General features: G+C 36.5%; 1 protein-coding gene across 4 annotated transcripts; it reads right to left on the bottom strand.

Moving 5' to 3' along the window:
- Window positions 1–835: 835 nt before the first annotated feature.
- On the bottom strand, window positions 836–25,820 carry LOC118277535 (ras-responsive element-binding protein 1-like). 4 transcript variants are annotated; one of them, XM_035596371.2, is made up of 6 exons: window positions 25,306–25,820; window positions 18,159–18,244; window positions 5,391–8,139; window positions 4,635–5,280; window positions 4,105–4,328; window positions 836–3,778 (listed from the first exon to the last, which is right to left on the bottom strand). In XM_035596371.2, the coding sequence occupies exons 2-6, from the start codon at window positions 18,214–18,216 to the stop codon at window positions 3,523–3,525; spliced, it is 3,933 nt and encodes a 1,310-aa protein (XP_035452264.1). In that variant the 5' UTR covers window positions 18,217–18,244; window positions 25,306–25,820; the 3' UTR covers window positions 836–3,522. The 4 variants fall into 4 exon arrangements, with proteins under 4 accessions (XP_035452264.1, XP_035452265.1, XP_050552598.1 ...); XM_035596372.2 differs by lacking the exon at window positions 25,306–25,820 and adding an exon at window positions 25,149–25,175; XM_050696641.1 differs by lacking the exon at window positions 25,306–25,820 and adding an exon at window positions 25,004–25,026.
- Between the last annotated feature and the right edge of the window lie 1,711 nt (window positions 25,821–27,531).

Genomic DNA, 27,531 nt, shown 5'->3' with positions numbered 1-27,531 from the left:
ATTTACGAAAGATATAATGTTGCAAAAAAAAAAAAAAAATTAATAATAAATGTATTAAGCGGTAAATAAAAATGTTCTTAAATAATTTATTAAAACAGGTAAAATTTGTATAAACGCCATCTTGTGGGGAGTAGCATCAACTCAGAAGACGAATAAGCCACCCGATTGATCATGATTGATTTAAATAAAAAATAATTGAAAGAAACGTAAACTATATGTTTATTCTTATATAATATATAAGGAATAGAAGTAGTACGGAAGGAAAAATATCTTTCTATCGTATCTTTTAACCGGTATGTATTAACCAGCTTGCAGGAAGCTAAAAGTACACACGGATTGTAATAGATGGCGCTGTTTCATTACCATTAGCACTACTGGTCGTAACTGTGTAGCCATCCATGGATTAAATTGTTATTTGTCCGTATTATAATTTTGTTTATACACTTTTTTTGTATTATCTACTAATAGAATTTTTGATAATTAATGCCGTTAGCATTCTCGGACTGGCAACCACCGGGTTGACGATACCACCATAAAGTGGTAGTTGCAAAGTTACGTTAGGCTCACGCGAGACGTTTTCAGTATTCCTAGGGATGTGCCGTAACAGACGTTGTACCTTGGGACTCCGGAGCAGGTCTATGTATAGAACTTGTTGCCCCTTATAGGTGCAGAGGGTGGACACCTGAGTGGTTTTAGTGAGATAAAAATCTCACACTCCTAAGTCTTATATCTCCAAAAAGATAGGCGCCTTTTGAAGGTTTCCTCCATGGTCATCAAAAAAGGGGCAAGTTTGTTTATACATTGTATTATAAGGTATAAAATAAAAGAAAGTAAATTTATTATTACACCATTATTTATTTGACAAAACCGTTTTTAAAACGACACTCATTGATATTGCGTAAAGAGAGGCAAAGTGTGAATCGTAACATCTTATTATAAGTATCATAATTGTATAGTAATAATTATTATTAAAACCATGCATAGTAATGGTAAAATTTTACTTTAATCTTATAATACGAGAGCATATTTTTAAACACACACGTACAACTACGTTTAAAAAGGCCAAGCGGTGTTGCCACATTATTCTTAAAATCTACAATCTTATAATATTTTTTTACTAGTAAGTACGAGATTACTACCTATTTTCTAATTATAATTATGTAACATTATTTTTCTTTAAACAGCAACTCATACCTAACTACTGGACGAAGCAAAATTTTTACACAAAAAGACACTAAATAAATACAATTTTTAAATATCAAAAATCATTCGCTTTTTTTCCTTCTAACTATAATTGACATGAAGCAGGAATCAGTTAAATTAATTATAATACGTACTAATTAATACACTTAGAATTTAAATCTAAAAAACTTACTTTGGTATACTTTTAAGTTACAAATGAAATATTTAGATATAATTTAAGAAAATTCACGTCTATCTTTGAAATGTAATAATTATGAATAGTAATTACGAATTTAGGTCTTATAAATGGTTTTAAGAGAAACAGTGACATTCTCATTCCATTAACTTCATCTTACTTGAAGTGATACATATTCTTAGCTTGTATTTTTCAAATAAATGTACCTTTGACATTGTTTCTCACATAACCAAGCCCTTAAACACACTTATATAGGTAGATACAATTTACACAATTATTGCTTAAATCTGACTTCTATACCATACTCTAAAAAGAGCATTATAATTATTAATAAATTCATATAATATTAATTATTATATTTAAACTTACATTATAATATATTTGGTATAAGTATAGTAGCATTACAAAATATACAAAGCACATTCGAACTTAGGTATATTCTAGCGTATGATTCGTCAATCCAGAATGGAGACTTTAATTCCTATAATTCTAATTAAATCCTACAGGTTCATAACCTTTACGAAAATAAAAAACATAATAATATTGCTGCACCGATATTTTACCAATAAAATAATAATTAAAAAACAAAACTCCAATAAATTTTTCAATGTAAAAACTAAATAGTTTTGTTGCTAACAAAATTAACTCCCATTTTGGTTAACGGGGCCACCGATAGCCGTGGGTTAGAAAACTTATATATTCAGAATTTATATATAGAAAAATATATTAAGATATAAGTACTAAGAGATCCTAACCTTTTCCTTAAGATAAACCCTAACATCTAGTCTTTGTCAGTAAAGAAATGCCATGAATTTGAGCAAACAAAATTCGTAAAATATAATTACACAATGTGTTAGAAAATTAACGTTTTCGAAGTTCTAAAGATGTCTATTATACACTTTACTTACTAAATTAGCATAAGACTGGCTTCTGCCCCATGAGATACAATATTTAAAGATTGAAATAGTACCTAGTATTTATGTATAAGATGAAACAAAATAGCATTATACTAGTTGAAGAATAATTATGTTAAGATATGGGCTGAAATATTCAAAAAGTTTTAGGTATAAGTTTAGACAAGTCTACAGAATCTATATAGAATTATTTTCTAAGTTATTATTATTAAATATAGGTAGTAAGATATTGTAAGAATAGAAGCTAAAACTATTCATTGGTTTTACAATAAATTGGAGTTTTACACATAAAAGTCTTAGCATAATTATCTAATATCTAGACTGTTAAGAGGATGATAACTTCGTAGTTTTGGTATCATAGCTTAGAATAAGGAAAAAAACTTCGTTAAAAAGTTGACTAGAACAATTTTGGAATTTGCGAAACATAAGTTTTTTTTTGGCTGACATAACAGCTTTATTACTAAAATGGGTGTTTTATAAGTAAGTACATACATGAAAAGTCACGGAGAATAGTACCCGACTAGATGGAAATGCAAAATTCATCGGCTTCTAGTTCGTCGATAGATTATGAGCTAACTATGTGCATTAAATATAAAGTGAAGTTTTCGAAAATAACTATGTATTTTATGTTTTTATTGTGTTTTAGAGTTTCACGAGAACTTAATGTTCTGACTGCGGTATTTAACTCTAAAATACAATACAAACTTACAATAAAATGACTCTATCATACTTACAACTGGCTTACATCGTTTATGTAAGAGCATGAGTATACACTAACAACTAAATTATTACAGTGTACTTTAATAACTGGCACTAAAACCTTCGTTGTTGTTTACCCACATATTTATACAAGCTTTAAGTACAGTAAGGCATAATAGGACGGTTTATACTTTATATTAAGGCAGCTAAAGGCACCTAGTAAATTATTATTTACACGCTATTGCATTGAAGTGAACTGTACCATAACGGTAGCACTTAATGCTTCTACTCGTTGCTAGATGGCGTTGTTATAAAATATACATTCGTTGAAGCTTTGGATAACTAGAAAAAAGATATTTACAATAATTTATTTGCGCAAACATACGTATGTTACGTCTACTCGTTGTTAGTCGAGGTTGTACCTTTATCAATTGCTTTGGACGTTTGTATTTGCATGTTTTGTAGAGGTAATTTTAGTCCTCGTGGCGCTAGGATAAGTCTAGCGGGTGTCACAAGGACTATTGCGTACTCTCATTTGTTTACGCCGAGTATCTTTGCGGCTTCGTCAGCGGACGAGAGGAGTTTGTTGATGGTCTTATCCGGGATCCCGAGGAGTTTGCCAATGAGATCGCTGTTCTCAGGGTCGTTTTCTGCCTCCGATGAGTATTTGCGCGACGTCATGTCGAGTTTCAGCTTCTTCTCGTAAGGGGCAGACGGCGGGGAGTTGTTGTTGTTCACATTGCTGGGGATCTCGCTTCCTGAACCGTCGTCGTCTTGGTAACGGTATCTGTAATAAGAAACTGAATTAGTTTACTGTTCGGTACTGTATAAGTAGTAGTGTATGTACTTATTAGGAGTTTTGAGGGCTTGGTAGTAGTTTGCTTTACGTTCAACGAGATCGAAACGGGAGCTTGTTCGGCACTCTGATTGGCCGGTACACAATAACCAAGCAATCTGAGCGTCGAACGCACCTAAAAGGATTGGTTGATTTATTTGAGCCGGCCAATCAGAGCTCCGAAGGCGCTCGTTTCAATTTCGTTAAACGTAAAACAAACTGCGCCCTCAGTTTTTAAGGGTACTGTAGATTTTCATAGTTCAAGATACGTTACTCACCCATTAGTGATACCATCCTCAAGCGGAGTGTTCGGAGGCGAGGGTTCCTCGTCATCAGTGATTTCCTCGCGATGTTTCTTGCGGTGCCGCAGCATGCTGTGCTTCAGCGTGAAGCGGCGGCGGCACAGGTCGCAGGCGAACGGTCGCTCCCCGGAGTGAGTCCTCATATGGCGGCGAAGGTCCTCGGCCGACCAGAAACGGCGAACACAGAATGCACAGACCACCTAAAAGAAGAAAAGAAGCATTTATTAGAAGCTTGTTTCTTACGTTCAGTATGATTTTTTTTAAAGGGACAAGTCCGCCACATCCTGTACCGCTGCAACTCCTGTAAACCAGGATCTACAGTAGATACAAACATGAAAACACCTGAACATTGAAGTCCGGCGCGTCCCAGGGACATGAATGACTGTTTTGGATACCGCAACGAAATAAATCAGAAGATATTATTAGAGGAGAAGATAAACATGATCAGTATGATTTATAAACACTTGAACGAAATTGCGTATAAAAGAAAGTGGTTGAGATCTTACCTTCCTGTTGGCATGGTCGGGAAACTTCCCTCTTTCGTCATCATCAGCGCTTTCACTCCTGTCGCTGGCAGCGTCCAAGGCTCCCTTGCTGACCAACTGCTCGTACTCCGCCGCATGGCCAGTCGCCAAGTGGGACAAAGCCCCACTCCTATCCCCGAAAGAGGCTTCACAAAGATGGCACTTGAAGACTAGACCACCATCATTGGTTTCCTCCAAGACCTCAGGAATAGGGGAACCAGGCTGAGAATCTGATCCATGCCGCGAGGACATGTGTTTCTTTAAGGTTTCAAGGGAAGAAAACGTGCTGGTCGGACATGAAGCGCATTTGAATGGCCTCTCCGGTACCGCTCGAGAGTCTGTAGTTGGTTGTGGTGGGGAGACGGTGTCTGGTACTGGTTCAGCAAGTACAGCCCTGGCGGACCCTCCGTGCTTCCTCAGCAGATGACGGTCGCAGTTGGACTTGGTGGTGAATAGAAGCGTGCAGTGGGGACACTTAAATGGCTTCTGTCCGGTGTGGGTGAGCACGTGGCGACGCAGCGATGATGACCAGGGAAACTTGCGGTGGCAGTAAGGGCATGACACTCTGTTCGGCGCTAGACTGTACGCCGACTTCTTCTTCGGTGGTAGTGCTGAGTCCGTTTCAGATCTAGAAAGGAAGTAAAAATTACTGTTAATAAATTATTTGTGAAACCATTTAAGATTAATTATGTATTTTTGTTTGCTGTATGGAATTATTTTATTGAATTTTCAACTTACTTGTTTTCATCGCTGCCCGAGTTATTGCCTTCGCTGGTGGAAGCGACTAATCCTTCCTCATCTTCTTCTTCATCACTACGAGTTGGCACCACCGGTACAGGTAGTGGCTCCTGCGTTGGCGACCCAGAACTCATGCCAGACTCGTTCTTGTCATTATTGATAGGAAGAGGTTTGTTGATCAAGTTGCCAGCGATCTTAACATCAAAGTCTTTTGCCATTTCCTGTTGGCAAGTTGCCATTAGGATTTCAGCGGCAGCCCGGCGCGCCGCGGTGTGATCTTCCGCCTTATTGTCCTCCGGCTCCTCATCAATCACGAGAGTATCCTCCTCGTCTTCCTCATTGTCGGCCACTTCATCAGAATCCCTTCGTACGGGTGAGCGTTCGGATTGTTGCAAGGGCCTCTCAAGATGGCGAGCTAATAGTGCGAACTTCATTCTCTCGTTCATGTTATCGGGCATAGGGTACGGTGGTGGGGCCCTCGGCGCTGGTCTTCGCACACTCCAGTGCTGCGGGTGCTGCTGTTTTACATGCCTTTCCATGTTGGAGCGCAGTGTAAAGCGAGCAGAGCATTGGGAGCATGAGAAGGGTCTCTCAGTTCTATAACGCCGTTGTTTCTGTTTCGGCATCAGAACACCATTCTTGATTACCATTTTCACAGAATCTGTTTGGGGCACTAGAGTGTTAGTCATTGGTGGTCTCGGTGACTCGGAGTGCGGCGATGGTATTGGAGACACGGACGGTGGCGGCTTCTGTTCTTCTTCTTCAGGCTCCAACTTGGTTTGACTTTCTTGCTCATTTGGCACAAGTCTGCCACCCGACATACTCAAGCCCCTGATGATTTCTTTCTGTATATGCTGTTTGATCTCGGCTAGTTCTTGCGAATCCGTAGGGTGGGGGAAGAAGGATGGCTGAAGTAGGTAAGGTGTGATGGGAAAGGATGGAGGCAAGGGCAGGCCAGGAATACCAGGAACAGCGCCAGCGTATAGCTGCGACAGTTGAGATGCGTAGTACGCCGGGTCTATTTTAGGAAGAGAATTCTCAAATAATCTCTGGGATGCTAACAGGAATCTTGTCTTTTCAAAAGCTGAAGCTGCGACACTGGCTGCGTCAGGCTCGAATGATGGACGTGGTGGGACTTTAGGCTCCTCGGACTCGGTGTCTCGTTTCTTTTTACTGAGATCAAGAACATCGCAGCTGTTATTGTCACTCGTGCTCAAGTCGACGGGAGCTTCTTCATCGTAAGAGTCGTGTATGTCGTTTGATTTGTAGGTTATGTCTGGTTGTCTGAACTCTGGTATTTGGGTGAGTTGACCAATGCCCTTGACTTTAATTCGCGGTTGGGACTGCGGTATGTCTCGAGTTATTGGCAGCGGCGACTCGGGCAAAGGTAACGGTAACGGTTTGCTAGTTAAGTTTGCGACAGGATGTCTTTCGGTAATGAAGCTAGGATTGAAATGTGTGAGCGGAGTATCACGTCCCGTATTTTCATTGCGTCGGTCGATATCCGGCGTGTGGAATGCGAGCGATCTCTTCACCTCATCTCGCGCTAATTTTGAGTTGACTTCATCATTATTTGGATCTTCAGATGGATGATAAATTATTGAGCGTTTTACATCCTCTCTAGTTATTTTCGCATGCCTGTTCCTCAGGTGGCGCTCGCAATTGGCTTTTGTTGTGAACGCATAATTGCACACAGCACATTCATAGGGCCTGTCGCCATTGTGTGTACGCATGTGGCGTACGAGCGCTGCCTTATCTAGAGAGGCGTGGGGACACATGTTGCACTGATAAGGTCCTGGGCCCGTGCCACTCAGATGTACTCTGTTATGTCCTTTCAGGGCGCGTAGGTTTGGGAACTTGGCAGGACATAGCCTACAAGGGAACTCACCACGCAGTTTCATTCGGCGGAACTCTGCGGCAAAATTATCTTGACTCTCTTCCTGATCTCTCTCTTTGATTATGGTGTCCGGTGGGGTTAAAATTGAGCTTTCTAAAGCCACTCTTGTGCCAGTGAGCCTCTCTAGCAGGCCTCCAGCAGATGTGACATTTAAAATTGACTTTATATCAGCGAAGTCGCAAGCAGCATCTATGTGTCTCATGCCGTTGGTGACATGGTTTTCGTCAAATTTGGGAGTAAATCTCTCCATTGGTGGTGTCAATGTACCCGTGATACCAAACGATCTATTTGTAAGGTCTAATTTAGCGAAGAAATCCTCTCTGCGGTCTCGTTCTTCGCGTGGGCTCGGGATACGTGTGGTGGAGAGGCAAGCCTTCTTGTGAATGTCCAAAGCTTGTCCACAGGGGAAGTCACGGTTGCACATGTCGCATCTGTAACGCTGGTCCGTCACTGACACGTGTGGGTTACGCTCACACACTCCTCGGGCGATCTCTGGGAACTTTTTACTGGAGAAATCTACGAATGTTAAGTCATCGAATCCAGATTTGGTGTCGTCACTGTGTGCGGTGAATCGGTGGAGGTCGTAGGCGTTGGCGGATTCAAATCTCTGCCGGCATTTTAGGCATTCGAACCTCGCTGTTCTTTTGTCCATAGGTTTGGGTGAGGGTGAGGTGGAGGCAGCTCGTTTGCGCGCCCTCCTCAGGTCATCTTCCTCGCTCCGGTCTGATCTGTTGTCGCTGTCGATGCTGGTCGTCCTCGTGACGCGGAGCTCCTTCTTGTCTATTTGAACTCCGTCCATTTCTTCATCAGCCTCGACCTTTGCTTCACTGATGACTTCCTCTGTTTTTATATCTGTAACAAAAGAGTACATGTTACAATTGATTACGGATTGTATGTTTGAATAACGCGGGGCGCTTTCTTACAATTCCAAGAAAAGTCGACAATAGATGAGTCAGGCAATTCACTTGTGCGAGGTCGCTATATTAGAATAATAATAATCTGATATTATCAGCATTGGAAACGATGCTAATAACAATTTGCTAATAGATTTCTAAATGTATTTCTTTGATTGAGTATTTATTTGTTGCTATTCGATAACAGATGGCGTTGCTTCCAACAATAACAATTGCACCATGAAAAGCTTTCTTTTCAATCTATTCATAAAATGAAGTTACTATTTCACTGAAATAATGAATCATCGGTCAAGATTCAAACCTTTAGTTACTTTTATACAAAACATCCTTAAATCCAGAGGCATACGAATCAAAATCGAATAACACGGTCTATCCCTAAAATTCTCAAACCACAACAAAGTTCTCGACGGATGATTCACACTATCTTTTGTTTTAAAACGATCTTTGGTTGTATAGAAAAATCCGTCGTAACGCTCAGAGAATAAAGCACATTTTCCGCTGATATGCGCACAGTGAGCGTCGCAGAGGCTATAGGGCACAAAAATCAATAAGACTGACACCTAGTGGGCTATAGCTAGAGCTGTATGTATGGTTGGCAAGCGACTGACTCACGTAAACGCTATCAGATCGTTGTTTTGTGAAAAGTAGCGATTGTGAGATACTTTAGGGACGTGCCATGAATAAATACATATATTTCGTGGGTAATTCCATAAGGCTCTCGCTCAATTTTCATGAATATGGTAGTACGCGAAGGTATTGAGAGTAATCTGGTCTAATATAAGTATCGATTGGATAGAAAAAGGCAATACTAGTAACATCACGTTGTTTATTTTTAAATGAAGGCGTCAATGTGATGATGGTATATCAAAACTAATCAATTTATATTGTCTTAGAATTAATTGTCTGTTACTAAATGACTAAAAAATTTTTGGAGGTCCCGAAATAGTGCCTTGAGGTACTCCCTACTATCCTTAGTTCCTAAAAACATTTCTTCATAATGATTTTGATATACAAACTCATATTAAGTTACTTTTTTACTTTAGTGTATCTAAAAAATACACCTGTCTTCTGTTTCATTCATTCTCAGATCTACAAACAAGATACGTAGATTAAGTAAGGCTATCAAACGCTTTCGTGAAATAGTAGCAGTTGTAGCATATTTAACGAACGTGATGGGAATAATTTCACATTATTTTGTCTGGAAAACACAGATTCTAATGAGATTGGATCGCGCCAATGCGCTTCAGAGTTTGAGTGTGTTATATTTTTTTATCTTATGATTTAGAGAAATGATAGATGATTAACCAAATTTGATTAAGCCTTTCACTGCCAATAAAGAACTGTTAAAGGCTATTCTTCCACTAGCGTCAGTCAGCGTTGTACATGGCTTCTTATGTGTTTAAACCTTTTTTGATAATTTTTTTCTTACTTTTATATGTGGTTAGTATCTTTTGTTCTTATAATTTTAGATGGATAGTTAGTAAAGATTTTTAAACTAGGTTACTTAAAGAGAATTCTATCCTTTGTAGGATTTAGAAGAAAAACTGAATCATCTACTTATTGTATGTAATCTAAGTCACACAAAGTCCAGTCAATTGTATTGATAAAAACTGCGTAGTATCGAGAAAACTATTGTTTTGAGAGTTCGTCATTCACATAGTAAGTACAGGCAACATTGGAAAAAAGAAATGTCAAAAGTGTGTCACAGATTATAATACTTTTTTTACGTCAGCTGTCATTAATGAATAATTTAATGGCCAAAACAAGAACACAGTATCTATAAACATTAAAATCAATTGCTGTTCGTTAGTCTCGCTAAAACTGGAGAACGGTTGGACCGATTTGGCAAATTTTGGTCTTAAATTATTTGTGGAAGTCCAGGGGAGGTTTAAAAGGAGAAAAAACAAATGTTTGAGGCGATACGAAGTTTGCCTGGTCAGCTAGTCTAACTTATAAAATTAAATGTCTACATGACAATGACGGCGGGCAACGCGTCAGTTTATAGTAATTCCCTAGCAGGACAATGTATGTGACTGACTGACTCATTACTCGTCACTAACCTACATAGACACGAGATTAATCAATGTAAATTATTATTTTACCAATTATGGCATTATAATCATTATATAACACAATTTAATGACGTTTACCGTGTTCTGATTTTAAGGAAGTTTGAATTTAATTTTAGAATGTTTAATAGAATTATCGTTTAATGATCATTTGCCTCATATCAATGGGATAATTATTTCTGTCCTTGTTAATAGTGATTCAATAATTTTATTTAGCGTTACCATGTGGTTACTGTTGAGTAAAATAGACTAGGTATATGTGTTACCAACCCTGATTTTCCCGTGAGTATCTATTATAAGAGTACTATTAAAGGACTACTAAACTAGCTGATTGTTCGGTTTGCTATAATGAATGAGATTAGAGAATTAACACTGGAAGAATATTTCTGAACAAGAAAATCCTTTTTAATGACTTAGATCTAAAACAAGGAACAGGCCATAATAAGCTCTAACAATGATAGAATCTTACTAATATTGTAACAAATGTGAATATTTGTGAGTTTGTTACTCAACCACGTGTAAAAATGGCTGAAGGGATAGGAATAAAATTTGGAACAGGGGTAGAAAATAGTCTGCAATAACACATAGGACACTTTTTATCCCACAGGACCGTGGATGAAGCTAACAGAAGCTAATAAATAATATAACTTACTACTAATAAATTGCTTTGAAAAGAAATCAAACGGATATAGTACCATATTACCTACATGTTGTAAAATAGGTGCAAACTCGACACCTCTGTAGGTTAACGCGAATTCAACAAAATTACCTCATAAGCTGAATACTTCGTATCAACGTATTTAGATAAACACATCCGTTAACACTCGAATTACATTTACCTAAATGATGTAAGAAGATATTTTTGCGCTTAAATAAGTAGGTAAGTAAAGAAATCGAACAATTTTTTCCACGTAATAAGCATGGATTCTGGAATCTATGGTAAAAGACTCACCATGTATTAAATGGGAGTTATGACTAAGTAACTGGTAAAAAGTGAATGCTACATTGACTATGTACGCCTTTGTCAAACCCTTCAGAGGATTAATAGAGGTGATTGTCGTCATCATCAGCCTATAAGTGACTACTGCTGATCAAAGGCTTCTTCTCACACGGAGAAGGTTCATTTATGCATTTCGAAATCTTTAATCATTAAATTCTGAGTCAGTTTTGATGTGTAGTAGACTCGCTCGATATCTAAAAAGGCGTTCTGAAGGTACACCTTTGCTTACACAAAATATTTGCTATATTTTATATATCTTCCTTTTATTTACACCAGCAAGGAAAAACGTGTAATATTCGCTATGTATCTCCGAACATTTTCTCCCTATCTAAAGGTGATATTCGTTTGCATATTTCCCGGAGTTTCGGGGAGGGTGGGAGATTCGCACCCCTATTCCAACCCTCTGGCAACGCCCATGAGATTAACCCCCTTAGGGAGACAGACTACCCAACCCATCGGATGGTGGTGGGCGTTTTAGTCCTTATCAACATAATCTGACGGTTTAAGATTCCAATTTTCGAGAAGCCATATTTTCTTTTTTGTTGGGGTAAGGAAAACCGTTTTCTCAGTTCGATTTGGTGTTATGACACACCCTTTTTTCTTGGTTTGTTTTTCGATCCATTTTAAGAGAATATTCGCTTTTTATACAGTAGGCTAAAATCCTGATAATTCTTATTAATGTATAGTTGAAAATATAGAAAGTAGAACCGAAATATTTCATTGCATTTCTGTGAAAGTAATATTTAGGAGTCCCAAGTTTTCGTTTAGCAGTGTTTTTTTTTGAAACATCGGCTTTCCAAACCATTACATTCGTCATGCGAAATAATTATATAATTAGACATGTCATCAAGTCATCAACAATGATCTACATGACATGTATACCATTTTTTTCATTACATAAAAACGTTCTGTGCACAGTTCACAAGTAAGCTTTTGCTCGCACCGGTGTAAACGTATCGTGTCGAGTTTTCTTACCAATAATCTTTTCACGCAATCTCGTTTGTAACCCGATGCGTGAGCGCATTGTTGCTGCCTGTCACACCGTACTGTAATTTTACAGTGTTATTTTTTTTGTTTAGTTTAAAAAGGTTGATTGGTTTGTGATTTTATTGTAGTTTGATAAGTAAAAATGTAATCGGAGTGGCACTGCTATCGTTTTGTGTCACCTAAAAGAAATATGTTATAGTTAAACTTAATCTTCTTGCATATGATGTCATTAATTAGGGAAATCTATATTATTTTTAATTAATACTTGTTATAAATTAGTAAAGAGATCGATTAGTTCATTGAACGCCGTGGTGGTCACCGGTGACCGACGTTAGCGGAGGATTTGCCTTCAACAGTTTTCTATTGGCAGTCAAAGACGACGAAATGCGACGGTGTGACAGTCAACTTTACGCAACATATAGGTACACGGAAAACAAAAGTAAAAATTTAATCGCGAATACATATGTATAATATGTCGAAATTGAAAACGTATTTATTCTTGGAACATTACTGAAATGCGCTTAATGCACGGTTTTGGTAGCACGCGTTCATCGAACCAAGATACTGTATTTATGTTTGAACCAAGCTAAATTATTTATTAGCCAAGAATAAAGGTTACATAACTTCATATTCAGTTGTAAAACGAGATTGTATAGATGAATAGGTTTTCCTTAATTCATCGTTGTTATGTATTGTGAACCGTTAAGTAATCTAGAACTTTCCCCAAATGTACAGAGATATTTTTAAGGAAATGCGGTTTTAAAATGAATGAAATCTAGGTCCCCCAATTGTGTGGTTCTTCTAAAACCGTATCGGATCAAATGGAATGCTCCAAAAACAATCGGATCACTGCTGTGTACTTCGAATTAATATTCAACGTGTAACAACACGTGTAAGGGTCATCAAAATAGTACAATCACGGAATAAACACCATCCGAATTCAACGTACAGCCGAGTTCAATAACTTCATATACGGAGAAAAGGTGTGACATAGAAGCGGCAGGCACATGAGCCACACCGTGACTTCCTCCTTCCCGCTTATACGGAATTTAAATCGACCTATCGCCATCCCGAAGTGTCCCGAAGTCCGCCGAAGTTGCACGACAATAACTCTTATAGTCCGCATAATAAGATGGTTGTCTTTCTAACGGTGGGCGGCGCATATTATAAGCTATTTGATTGATATGTCGGGGACGTCGCGCAGTACCGCTGCTTTCTTCAACACTCCAATGAGCCTCAACGGTACTGAATTACACCATGTAGTATCTCCAAGCCGTCATTTATGGTGTCGCCAGCGGCAATTACCTGACCATACGGGTATGCTTTCGCAACTGTCGTTTTGCTGTTAAATTAGAGTATTTTGCACAGTATTGTCGTCTAGTCAGACTTTCCTAGCTGTAAAGTTAACTTTGTCCGTGACAACTGAGACGGCTATTGTCTAGAAATTGATAATGTGGTGCTCGGTCGTTCATTTCGTACGTTTGTTAGCGTTGTACCCGTTTCGGATCTCGGGGGGAAACTTAATTATGGGTTTATGCAATTGGTACGGTCATTTTCGTTGAGATACTTTCTATTTGTCAAAGCAATTTGTTATTGGTAAACTGGCGTGTTGTTTAAGCGACGAATTCGAAGACTTTAATCCCAAGGCCTTACTTGGGTACCTATAACTTCATAAACTAGGTTCCATAGAGAATTATAATGAACAAAACAAAACTTACACCTCATCACCACTCTGTGGCCGTACTGTTTATGGTTTTAAGATGGCGTCCTGATTAATGCAAGTCAGGAGCGTGCCTTCCGCAGTAACGGTGCAGTTATGATGCCACACTCATGTCTGCCTTCAATACTTTATAGGACGCCCAGTTCTCTTGGTTACTGGGACGGTTTCTAGATCCTGGATTCTTTAGACGGACTTTTCATACCAGTTCCAATAAATAGACAGAATACGAAATAGGTTGAATTGAAAACAGACATTGACAGCTGACGTTCTTTTTTTAAAATTGAAAAAAAAAAGAATGTCGATATTTGTTTTTTTGGACGTTTTATTAGTTTTTTTTAGGTAGTTGGTAACTAGGTAATTTAGTCTTAATCATAAATCCTATAATCTATAATCCTAGGATAAATCCTAAGTTGTTCCTAAATAAGACAGGAAAGTCCCACAATAATGAATTACCTTTGTTTTGACAGCAGAGGAAATAGCGATTTGATTACTTAAGCATGTTATTACATCGGACAAGGTATCAAATTCATCATTAATGTGTTTATTAATATCTAGTCTTTAAGCAAACGTATGTTTTTCGAAGAAAATAGTAATATTCGGCGTAATATGTGGTTTTATGAACGAATTATGTTTATGTTAGTAGAATGGGGCTCGTATTACGAAGTATCTTGTTTCAATGCTTACGTGAAGACGTATTTTAGCGGTTGAAGATTAGAAGCTGATCCAATTATTGTGGTACCTAACAAATATCGTCGCGCTTCGTTTTTGTTTAAGTAATCAGTGGAATTTTACTCAGTAGGAATAGTGTGGGGAGTTATACAATTATGTTTCGAGAATTTTTTTGGATTATTAAAGGCGTGTTTATCAGTTATTTCTTGCATTGGCTTGGGGGGTTTCCTTAACCAGTATTTGCGTTGTAAACCTGTACATTATGTATTGTTGTATGTACAGTCATACTTAAAACTATTCCTCTATTACTAAGCACTTATCTCAAGAGCACTTCAGCAAACAAAGATCCCATTGTACCTATGTACCAAACTGACGTCATCGAATAAAACGAAATCTCGATACGAAATCGATCAATCGTACGCCCAAAAATGGTTTCCACTCGATCGGTCGCTTTCTCTGAACGGAAAAGCGTCCCAATTAGGCGCATACGCAAGTCGAGGGGTAGAGGGGGGAGTTGACGGTAGAGATGTGAATAATTGAATGTTAATTCGTTTAGGGCCCGAGAGATGGCAGGACCGTCGACCCGGTGTTCGTGATCCGAGTTACAAGTAACGCCACATATTTCTTGAGGAGTGCTTTGACACTGAGTTAGTTTAGGTAGCGAGTTGATTGATGGGTAGACAGAGACGCGTCCGTATGTAGATTAGTTTAATCGCGTTTTGTAAACGAAAATATTAAACCTTTAAGCTTTAGTGGTGCAGTCAAGCCAATATTTGTAGGGATAAAAAGAAATACTAACAAATAATTAACATATTAATTGTAGTTAAGGCATGTTATCGTCTATTTATTGTTGCGACGCGACGTTCAAACGATCATAAAGTAGCGAATTTATTTCAATTACTTACAATAGATTTTACATACACGTGTAAGTTTATTGATTTAATTAAGACTCGTACAGATGTTCCGATGACGTATCTCTTCTTAAATTGCGTTTAAAATCATGACATAATTTTATTCTGATTAAAGAAAGGCGTATTAATTTGTCCAGCTGTTTTAAGATTGACTTTTATACGGTCCTATTTAAGTTGTAAATAAATAAAATATGTGATTTACACCGATCTTCCAGAATGATCCACTTTATATGTGTTTGAGAACAATGCCTTATTATTATTCTCAAGTATCGGGGGCTGTATACTCTGTTAATTTATCCAGCCAGCTTTATCAATTCCTTATTTGAAATTTAATTGGCTACCGGCCAGTATGCGTTTGTTTGTAGAAGATTATCTATGGTTTACTGTCAAAATTCGAAAGAGGTTTTAATTTAGCTTTGAGAGGTCGAAAATAAATGGAAAAATTGTAACGTGCCTCAATGGGTTCGTCATTATTTGCCGTTTTGTGTTTACAGAGAGCAATTAGGGCCGGAAGACGACGTAAATGGGTTATCAGATAAAGTACCGTTCGAGCTACACCTTCGGCAGACGTCCTAATCGGTCATAGGACATCGAGAGCACCAAAAACGTTTAATGAGACGTTAGACACTTGATAAGTGTCATTTGCATTTGACAGATAACAGTAGCTGAAGCATTTAAACAGTTTTAAAACGAATGGAAACAATTTTAATTGTTTCTTTTAATGGCTTAGGATGCGGCACGTGTATCAAGAATCGATTAATTAGAAATGTATGTCATGTATCGATTCGGAGTTTCCTTTAAAAATGATTGACTCGATTTCTAAGGGAAAAGGAAGTAGATTAGTAAATCTAATCTCTTATGACGATTTCCTAACATTTCGACGGAATGATTTTGTTTGTGAGTCAGTTAGTTTAGTTTAAATATTGAACTTACTATAAAGAGTTTAAATGTTCTACTTTCTTTATCTGAACCTTGATTTTTGCTAATTTGGAAAACTATGTTTTGACTTCGTAAGTAAACAGTAAGAGTAATTAAAGATAATATTCATAAATGTTAAGGTATGAAAGTGACTCGAAACTAGAGCTTTCCTCTATTAATGTCGTGACTAAACCGTTCATTTAATAAGGCAATAAGTCAATTGTAGTGAACATTGTTATAACGAGAGGAGGACTTGGTAAGTGCTTACTTATAAAAATTAAACAAAATGTCTGACGCGATAAAAGCTACTTATAAATACTTAGATATAAGAAAGCCATTGTTTCTTAGCCACGATTCAAAACTAATTAGATTTGTTGAATAGAAGGAGAAGTAATAAAACCTTATTTTATTTAATTCCTTATTCTTAAAGGTACCTGGTACCGGTCAGTAATCTCTGAACCAGACGCCTGCAGAATAAACTTTAATAGAAAAACAACTTTACACCTTTGAAAATAGGATTGAAAATCTCAGAAATGTGACAAGATCTTGGAAGCTTGTGGCTTTATAAGGTACCGTTGATGATGACAAGAATGGCCTTAAGATGATATTGACACAAGTGTGTGTCAGACAAAAGGATGTAAGTAAAGGATCTTCAGAGATTGTTTCTACGGCTGAGCAAACCGAATTCCACGTCTTAATGAAACGTCTAATGAGATATTTGACTTACGAAACATTGCCTTGGTCTCGTTAAGTCTTCGTTTAAACAGAAGGTGCCTTGAAGTGCCGCGTGGTATGTAGAGGACAGATATATGATGGTGATTTGATGGATGCGTATTAGTGGTTCGGTATCTGTTCCCTTAGTATGAGTTTGTTTTACGTTTAAAGGAATTGAAACGAGAGTGCGTTCGGTACTCTAATTGGCTGGCTGGAATAAACCAACCAATCAGAGCACCGAACGCGCTCTCGTTTAAACGTTAAACAAACTCATACTGAGGTTACTGATTTAGTTTCGTGTTATCGAAGTTTAATGAGAGTGCTAGCAATGATGTCATTATTGATTAGCGATCTGGTCTTTAATACCAATGTGATTAGGTTGAAAGTTATTTGGACAAATCTTTTCTTTGAAATTAAATGTACCTAATGTTATTTGCTGCGTGTTCTTGTAATGTCCTCTAAATACCGTAAATGTTATTTGAAACGACAATAGATACACCTGTGATGGCACGCCACAGATAAGAAATATACCAAGTTTAATTACTTCTATTTGAAGTATCAATAAAATAGACTGTAAAATTCTCTTGGCTCGACTATTTTGCATAACTATAATGAAGAATCCAGGCGATACGTCGCTGAATACCGGATGCCAAGTCATAAACATTATCAGCTGTTCTAAAACGCTGTAATAAAATATGAGGGTAGTCGTATAAATGCTCGGGTGTCGGGTACCGCGCGTGCGCGCCATCAGTCGTCAGGTTGCCGTCATTGAGTGCACTCGCAATTAGCATCTTGTTGCGCCGGAGATGCGGACGGCTATGAATGTGGTCTTAATAAAATCTTAATCTTTATTACGAATTAAATTGAATCGAATACTTTTGGTGATGTACGTGGACTTGATAAAATGTTTATCGTTGAATGATTATGCGGAATAATTGAAAAACATGTAGATATTGTAGATATACTCACGTTGGGAAGATGGCGGCTCGGCCGCGGGGGGCGCGGGCGCGCTGGCAGCACCCTGCATGGCCCGCGACGGACGACCACGCCTACGCCTGTGATAACGGAAAACATACTTTATTATAAATGCCTAAAAACTTAAAATTACGTCAACAAACGTCAAAGATTTTACACATTTTCAGATGATCATGAACAGATTTTTACTTTTCATCCATTTTCTAATAAGGTGACCATTATTATAACGCTTTTAGGAATTTGTCATTGAAAATTGACAAAGTCAAAGCCAAAAAATAAGTTTCAAAGAAAACGCAACAAAATGCAATTTCATCATTCTTATCGGTATTCGGATCGAATTAAAAAATTGCATTAAGTGTTCTTGTTAGGACATGACATGTGTTTAATCGATATATTTTCTCGGTATGACGTCGGCGTACCTAACACTACAACAATGATCTTTGTTTCCTACGACATAAAGATAATCTTTATCTACTAAAGTACACGTATCAATCTTTACTTTGGCACCTTCCAATAGTGATAGTTTAGGACCATTTCGTTTAGACGCAATATCTTAATATAACCTATCTGTCAAGACATATAATTAATGCTGTATATTGTGCTGACTTCAAGTAATTGGGTTATGGATCAAAAAGATTGTCTACGTGTCTCAAAAATTTTAATATCTAACCTAATTATTTGACGAAGAATCTCAACTAGTCGAAACATGTTATTTTTTGAGGGCAGAAAATTATCCAATGACTTATCCCGTCTTGGGCGAAGCAAGAGGGAGTGTGAGACTCTTACTGACTAAACAACCACTCCGTTCTTAGTCCTGCTTTTCGAGCCGAAGCCCCGGTAAACCCGCTAGGCAGTCGGGATCAGCCCTACTGGGCCCCGGTAGTGTTCTGATGGTTTTCAAACCACGTTAAGGGTTCATATTCATAAGTTCACAATTACGTCAGTACCTACCTATATCGTCGTCAATGTTTCACGAGAGTTAAAATACAACTTTTAAAATGTCTTTGTAAGTAAAATGAATGTCTTTCAAAAACTGGTTTGTGACGAAATGACAATGGGTATTGAGTCATTTGCTATCATCGGCTTCCTGTGGCACTTGACGCTAATCATCGATCGGCGAGGAATGAGGGTACCTAATCTACTTGCTCGTATCAGGTCGGTGTTAGGGACACACCTTCTACGGTGTTGCTGAAGACTTTTCCGGTAGCTTTTTTTTTATTGTTTTTTTTTATTGTGTAATGTTATGTATGTTGTTAAAGTTTAAAAAATATGTTAATTTTTATCAATATAACATTCAGTTTATGCTATGTTGCAATAATTTGCAACCGCATGCTGTTTCAGCAAAATTTTGTATTTCACAAATTTGCCTAATCATGCCATTTCTTTACTTCCAAAAGTAAAGCACTGTATTATCATGAGATATCCAGAAATTGTTTGTTAAAATCTTACCCAGAAATCGAATTGAAAGTCCTGCGATCCATAATCATAGTAAAATCCACAGTTACCACAAAAAATCCACAATATAAAAAATATCTTTTTAATATCACTACTCCATATTAAGATACACCACACAACATATACGCTCGGATATCTCTTATAAAATAATGATCCAAATTATTTATTACACTGAAAAAGATAAAAAACAGATCTAAGCCACGATTGCTCACAAGCATATTTTGGTTAAATCATCTGGAAAGTCCCTACAGATAACAAATAGATACGGCATTCAATAAAATACTCGATATTTATATTATTAATCAGAATAATAAGATAATGAATACACATGACTTTTTATCGAAAATAATAATAATTTAAATCAGTGTATAAAATGCCGCATCGGAGAGATATAGCTGTCTTCTGTTTTAATGAATCCGTGGTCATTCTACTGTCAGTTGGGTAGTACAGTGCGCATGCGCGTCTCGCCGTTTATTATAAACCAGACAATGTATGCTAATAACCCAATCGAATGGCACGCCACTTATGTTACGGCGATTGTAGTAAATTAAGTTATTTTTAGTTTTGTACTAAACAATTGAATGTGGACTTAATCGTAGACGTTGAACCCTTACAGATTACAGTAGGGCTGATGCCCGACCCAGAGTTGCGGACAAAGTAACAGGTTACCGGGGCTCCGGCTCAAAGTAATACAAGGAACGGGATGATTTTAAGTCTGCTTGGCACTCCCTCTCGTCTCACCCAAGGCGGGAGAAGTCATATGATGATTACCCCCATCAAATAAAAAAAAGACGTTGAACCCTCTTGTAGTGAAGACTTTCTTAACTTTGCAGTAAACATTATCTTGCTAAGAAAATAATCGCTTAACCTACAAAATAATCGACCAAAATAAAAATGATCCATCCATATAATAATTCATTGTTAAAAAATCGAGATATAAGTAGATAAAGCGAAATTAAACCAGTTTAAACCTCTTTTCTGTTACAATTACTTTCACAATAAAAAAAACTGCATAAAAACATGTCCCATTATTTTATCTGTGTAGCAGTGTTGCCCTAGTCCGTTCACCAGTTCTGCGCACGCGCGTCTGACCTATTATAGCCCAGACAATACCAACTGGTAACCCACGAGTGGTATGCGACTTGTTATGTATAACTCCTTGCCTCTGCTGATTACTTAATGTACTGGTAGCGTTATGCTATATCTACTTATTAGGAAAACTTGATTTAGATTATGTATTTACTTGGTTTTAGCTAAAAATGTATTTATGTCGTTTATAGTGTTTAGGCTGTATATGAAACGTCAGGGCACGTAGTCGTGTCTTATTAAAAAAAAAAGAACTCTTCATAGTCTGTGGTCTTGACTTGTCATTTTAGGAAGTCATTCGCGCTAAAATCATAACAATTTAGGTAGAATCATTGAGATTGTAATTTTATAGAAAAATTTTAAGCAAACAGATCATCATACAATTTCAGTCTGTCATACATAAAACCGCTGATTACTGAAATCTAAAGAGGCATAAGTAATAAAAGGACATTTGTTCCTCCAACACAACATCTCAGAATTTGCAACGATCGCCGCGGGAAACGGCTTCCATCTTGGAAGTTCTCAGCTTTCTTCATATAACGCTAAATGTACTGAAAATGATGCTCATCGGCGTGTTTGATGATTAGGATTACAGTTTACTTGGAAACGTAATACAATATAATATACCTAAGTACCTATTTCACTTATCTTGGTCGGCGTACTTTGAACATGGGCTCGTGTGTACGTGGTACATAATTATCTGTTTGAACTAATTCTTAGTTTTACTCATCAATGCATTGGTAATTTCTATTGAATGTTGCTACCCTTTTTGTATGGAATAAGTCGGTAATAGAGCAGACGGATCACTTGATCAATCGCCGCTGCCCATAGATACTTGAAACTCCAGACGCGTTACTAGTGCGTTGCCAGCCTTTTGGGAGGTAGCTAATCGAGGCTTGGGAAGATTGAGAAGTACCTGTTTTACTCATTATCTCTTTTACAATTTAAGAATGGTACTTATTTTGACAAAACAATGGACTGGTTAATAGGTTTTGGGTTATAAAGGACAATGCCATCTTTTACTCTGGTTTCTATGAAATGGCATCTAGTTACCGTACGTAAAAATACCACGTTAAAAAGCTAAAATTGTTTTGTGTTTTCTCAAAACAAGTTTGCATTGATCTTTTGATTTCCTATTGGCATCGATTACTTATTTATTTTGAAAACTTATTAAACTTTATACTACCAATTAGAAAGACAGTTTAAGTCTAGTTTTATAAAGCTTAATATTATTTGCAAAGAAGTTTTAAGTTTTTGTTAAACACACTTATTGTGTGTATTGCGATTAGAACTTTTAAAGGGCTATTCTCAAAAGATTGCGCGCAAATGTTTTGCAAAATTAATTAGACACGATTTAAACATCAAACGCATATATATTTTTCACATTTATTATTTTTAGAAGAAATAAAATTAAATCCTTTTTGTAATATTTTCCATGGTTTTTACCATTAAGAGTCGTAATAAAATAAAATGAAGTACGTATTGATTCTGTTATCACGAGTCGCAAGGATTTCTTCATTATCAGTCGGTAGACGTGATCCGATGACTGGTTCTAATCTCTAACTATTGTTAACTAATTATTACGTATAGCTTGTCAAGTATATTGTGTACCATGAAAGGAAGGTGACATGTAGCACGTACCAAGGCATTATGAAACTTTTCAGACGAAAAAGTACCATTTCTTATTAGATTTTGGGTTTAAATTCCCATTTCTGGTCTTTTATAGATTTTTTTCTTGGATTCGTACTAGTAGTTGTTTAATAAGTGAATAATATGAAATAATAACATGTATTAAGAGATGAACACGAGAGATTCTGTGTGAAATAGCATGGCGCATCTAACTACCGTATTGCGTACTCTTTTGTTATTGAGACATTGGTTTTAAGAAGAATTTTAAACTGTAATTATGTGTTAAGAGCAATTAGATGTAGCTTTTTAAAAAGGTGTCAAGTATTTGGAACTTAGACGCACTTAAAGTTGTGATAAGAATTCTAACCGTTCATCTATCTTTAAAACTGATATAGGTTGATAAAAAAAACACCTTCTGTCACAATCATATTGAAATACACGACAATTACCAGATAAGAGGAGTTGAAATGTTATTCGAATGAGCTATCAGTTGGTCCGTGACAATGTTATAACATCTTGACGGCAAGAGGCTGTTGTCGCAATACGCCAATTACGGTAGATGATGATAAATACTTGTTCGATAGTGGTTGTTGCAATGCTTTGCGCACGAGTGCGATTTGTAAGTGTAGACTTTGCGTTGCGTTTTTTCTTTTCTGTCTTTTGTGTAGGAACTTATTAAATGATTAAGGTGGAAAAGAGACGCTGGATATCTAGCATTTACGGGTCGTTTCGTGCCGACGGGTTATTGAGGATTCCTATTTTCGGTAGTAAACGTTGTGGCTATTATAATGATGATATTTGAGTTCAATATTCTTATAAGAGTATTGGAATTTATTCTAATTCATTAAGAAGAATCTAATTAGACCATTGTGAAATGGAAACGTTTTTATTGGGAAACCCGAAATCTCTAATCGAGTTTGATAATTCTTGTAATCCATTATTAGATTGTATTGGAAAAACGAAATATCAAAGAGATACAGATTTCAGAAACTGTATTATACTATATAATAGATAGTCCACGATGAATTGCCAAAGTCGTTCCGCAAGTTACAATCGATAAATGTGCGCTATTCTTACATAATTTACTAAAGAGCACATCACGGCTATCAGTGCTCGAGTGAGATAGAAGACGTTACAAGATAATGGAGGTATAATGTCTCAATGAGATGAGATTGGGATTTTATCAAGCAATTACTTATCTCACTCGAGATGCACTTGAATTTGAATCATTGTTTCGCAAGATAAGAGCTTTGTTTTGTCATTTCTTTGAAGTTAGATCGATAGGTACTTGTTGGCTGAATCTGAGTGCTTTTTAACATCATTCGTCATTTTTATGAGTCATACTTTCTAGTAAAAAGTAAATGATACAGACTTTGTCCATGGTATTTAACTGTCGTACTCAAATACATTTAATGATTACTTAAACAATTCCAACAAAATCTTTACTAAACGATTTTGTTCCGAAAACAATTGCTAAGGACTGGGTTAAGTAATCATTAAATGACTCTGATTACGGCGCTAAGAGATAGATTACTCATTAGTAATTTGGTGATCATATTGCAATATTAATTCTAGATTAGATATATAGGCAATTTTACCAAAGAAATAATACATATATCGATACTTTTCTGAAATATGACATTTTAAAATCGTTCTCGTTTTTCTAATCTGTGGAGATTAATTGAATGATAATGATTATCTGTATTTTTATGACGTGTTTAGGACAGACATGGCAAAATAGCGTGATTCGCGGAAATTATTTGGTTTAGAAACCAGACCAGCGCTGGTTGATCGGTTTTAGTTAACTGGATGTGGTTTTTCCTGGAAATAACATTTTTTGGGATGTGGTTTCGTCAATTTCATTCGGCTGTGCTTTGTAACAAAATTGATAGCACAATGACGCTCCATTTCAATAATTTTTATTTCACGTTTTACTCAGGAGTTATAACTATTGCAGTTATTTTTTTTTATTTGATTTGGTTATTACTTCGTTTTCATTAATATTTATAACGACTAATTGGTGACGATATACTTTCGAGAAAAAAATAGATAACAAAGAAAACAAATTGGCTGAATCATTCCGCTCGTTAATCTCTTATCGCCTTTAATTTAGTTACTTATATCAAAAAAAATAATGGGATTTTATCTAAAAACTGTTGTGAATTTCATTTTCTAAGTTTAATTTTCACTTTTGTCACAATGCGGTATTATTTTTGTCGATAGATTTGGAGACATTTTTAATCTGTAGTTAGTTTATGAAGCTTTATCAATTTATTATTATAGTTAATTTATTAACACGAAACTTGGTGAAATAATTAAGCAACACCTGAGAAGATCCGACGGCGAAAGTGTTATTTAGTAGTTATCTTGCAAGACAATTTCGATTTTCTTAGACATTTTAATTGAATTTAGTGTAACAATAATTGGCAAAGCGAGTTTAGTTAGTTTAAACTAAAGCTGTTGGTGCCACACATTTTTATTAGCTTAAAAAATATACCTAGTTACCTAATTGTTTGCTTTAAAAAAGGAATTTAGGGTTATCCGATTTTTTAAATTGAAGTTGAACACTTCGTAAAATTTATTTAGGCACACGACACACAAGCACTTACGTACAAATTAAAAAATATAATATATATAAAATAGAATAACACTAAAATTAAGTAGCTTACACATAACCGACAGAGCTTTTATGCAAAAAAAAATATATTTCGTATTTTTCGCGCACTCATCTGAGTAACGGTCACGAAAATTGAATTTGAAAATAGAAATGGAGCGACATTCTGCAACAAATTGTTTTTCGAACGCACAAGTCACCTTAGAGGGCTCAAGGGTCAAGAGACGACAAAACATACGAGTGTCGTGTATCGCACTGAGCCCACTCGATATTAATTACTAGAGGTACCTAAAACACAGGGCGACGCCCGCCGTCACAAACGATAATTTGCATCGTAATCTAATCGAAATAACTTACCCAATGGTGGATAATTTCTGCGATATCAGCCGAAGCCCGAAATAATACAAAATAATAGTCCAATAACACACGAAACAGCGTCCAGTCTCTCACAATACACTTAATTAAATTTTTTGAGCACAGATTTACAGTCTTAATTTATTTTATATTTACAAACACTTTAAAATTTTTAAGGCACTTATTGAAATAATTCGCGCGTCGAACGTGTATAGCATCTCGCGCGGGAACGACAACCTCGCGCGCCGAGATGTCGTCTCCTTGTGATCGTGATGAGAGTACGCACTGTCGCTCTGCTCTCGGGGGAGCAAAAGATGGCCGCCGATTGGTCGAGAGCGGCGGCCGGGCGCGCGGGGAGAAGGAGAGAGCGCATCTCGCGCGGGCTGCGAACGAGCGAGACAGCTAGCGTCATTCGTTTCGTCGGCCGGGCGAGATTGTCCGCGCGAGTTCAGGTGGATCAGCGTCGAGAGCGCGCAATGATAATAATGTGGAGATGCCGCGCCGAGTGGTTCCGTCATTATCACTTTATTTAGCTTTATCTGTGCGATAGAACAATGATGCTCGTCGATACAGTCTAGTCAACATTTTTACAAATTAAACATTTAAAATAATTCAGACATGTAAATATTCTGAAATAAAAATAAAGCAATAAGTCTACTTGCGTCATTGGCAATGTTTTGTTAGATTCTCTAAAAGTTAGGTGTTTTGATTTGCAAATATACCTAGATCGGTATTAAAATATAACCTGTCATCGAATCAATGATGGAAATTACCGAACCAGCTATAAAGAGGACATAGTTATGTATTAATAACGTAATTACTAATTATTATGAATCTAAACTTACATAAAAGGAACTTCAAACGAAGCTACCTTATAGCTTAGCTATTAATTTAAAAACATTTAGATTATCAAAATTCTATTGTACAAAATTTCAAGTGTAAAATAAGACGGAAAATATTGATGACATTAGCAAACAAATGAGCATAAATCTATATTTCTAAAAATTCATATTCATTGACAATATGCATAAAACCTTCATGTTATCATTCATAATGATTTTGGATAAACAAAAGAATACTTGCATTTAATCTTTTATCGATATTTTATCTGTAGTCTTTTGTAAAAACAAATACTTTGGCACATACTTCAATTAAAGGGGCTTTTTCAATTTCTAGAAACGCGGAATCAGTCTTATTGTAAGCCACGTAAGAGCGATAATTATTTGAAGGCGTGTACTACCTACTCATACCTAAGAGTGACGTCATTTTGTTGTGACCGATCACTATTTTATTCTTAATTATTTGAAAAAGGAACAATAATACGCCGCGTGGTAGATTAGGCATAACGATTTGCGAGAAAATAAAAATGTATTACACAATTTTTTTTATAATGATTTGATCATTTCTCGTTCTTAAATAGGTGCTTAGTCGTGTAATTGGTACCTAATATCGATTAATCTAATTCGGTATCTCCATTTAATGCCAAACTGGTTGGTTCTGATGTCGTAATTTCGGTTTTTTCGTTGGTAGATAAGCTAAATCTATTATTTTGTTATTGTAAGAGAATAACTAACATTTGATAAGGTAATTAAGTATTTTATTTTTAAAGCCAAATGAACATTCCAAAGGCGATATACTTAACAGTACCTACCTATTTCTCCAAACTGATCTAACTAATCAATAGGCAAATTAGTTTGCTACGATTTTTCTGCCTATCATTGTTGAAACAACGTGTCCTTTGAATAAACCTCATTATTATTCGCTATCAATACAGTAAACACAGGCAATCGACTATTTAGTTAGCAATCGTTCTATATTTTAAATATTGAACGCATTAATAACATAAACGAACGAGATCTATGGTAATTTTTCGCGCCTAAGATCGTGAGGCGTAACGTCATCGTTGTCAGTTGAAAGAAAGATGGCGCTGTGTGCATCAGACGTGGCTGTTTTGTAATATTTTGGGCTTGGTTTTCTCTGTTTATTGAACTTGTTTTAATAATATTCGATAGAAATCATTAGTAAATTGATTTTGATTAATATATTGGGAGTTTAAAGCTTAACTAAGTAATTTTAGTATGGAGTTTTAAAGTTGTGTTTAAAAAGAAGCACCTATAAGCACTAGCTATTGTTTGCTAAATTCAAAGAGATGTGATTTTAAATATTTCGCTGTATTAGTCACATATCATTAGAACTTCTTAATGATTGCTTTTGCCACCCCAGAAATAT

The sequence above is a fragment of the Spodoptera frugiperda genome, chromosome 10 (genome assembly GCF_023101765.2).
Source record: "Spodoptera frugiperda isolate SF20-4 chromosome 10, AGI-APGP_CSIRO_Sfru_2.0, whole genome shotgun sequence".
Classification (NCBI taxonomy): Eukaryota; Metazoa; Arthropoda; class Insecta; order Lepidoptera; family Noctuidae; genus Spodoptera; species Spodoptera frugiperda.
This window is presented reverse-complemented; position numbering and strand designations above follow the sequence as displayed.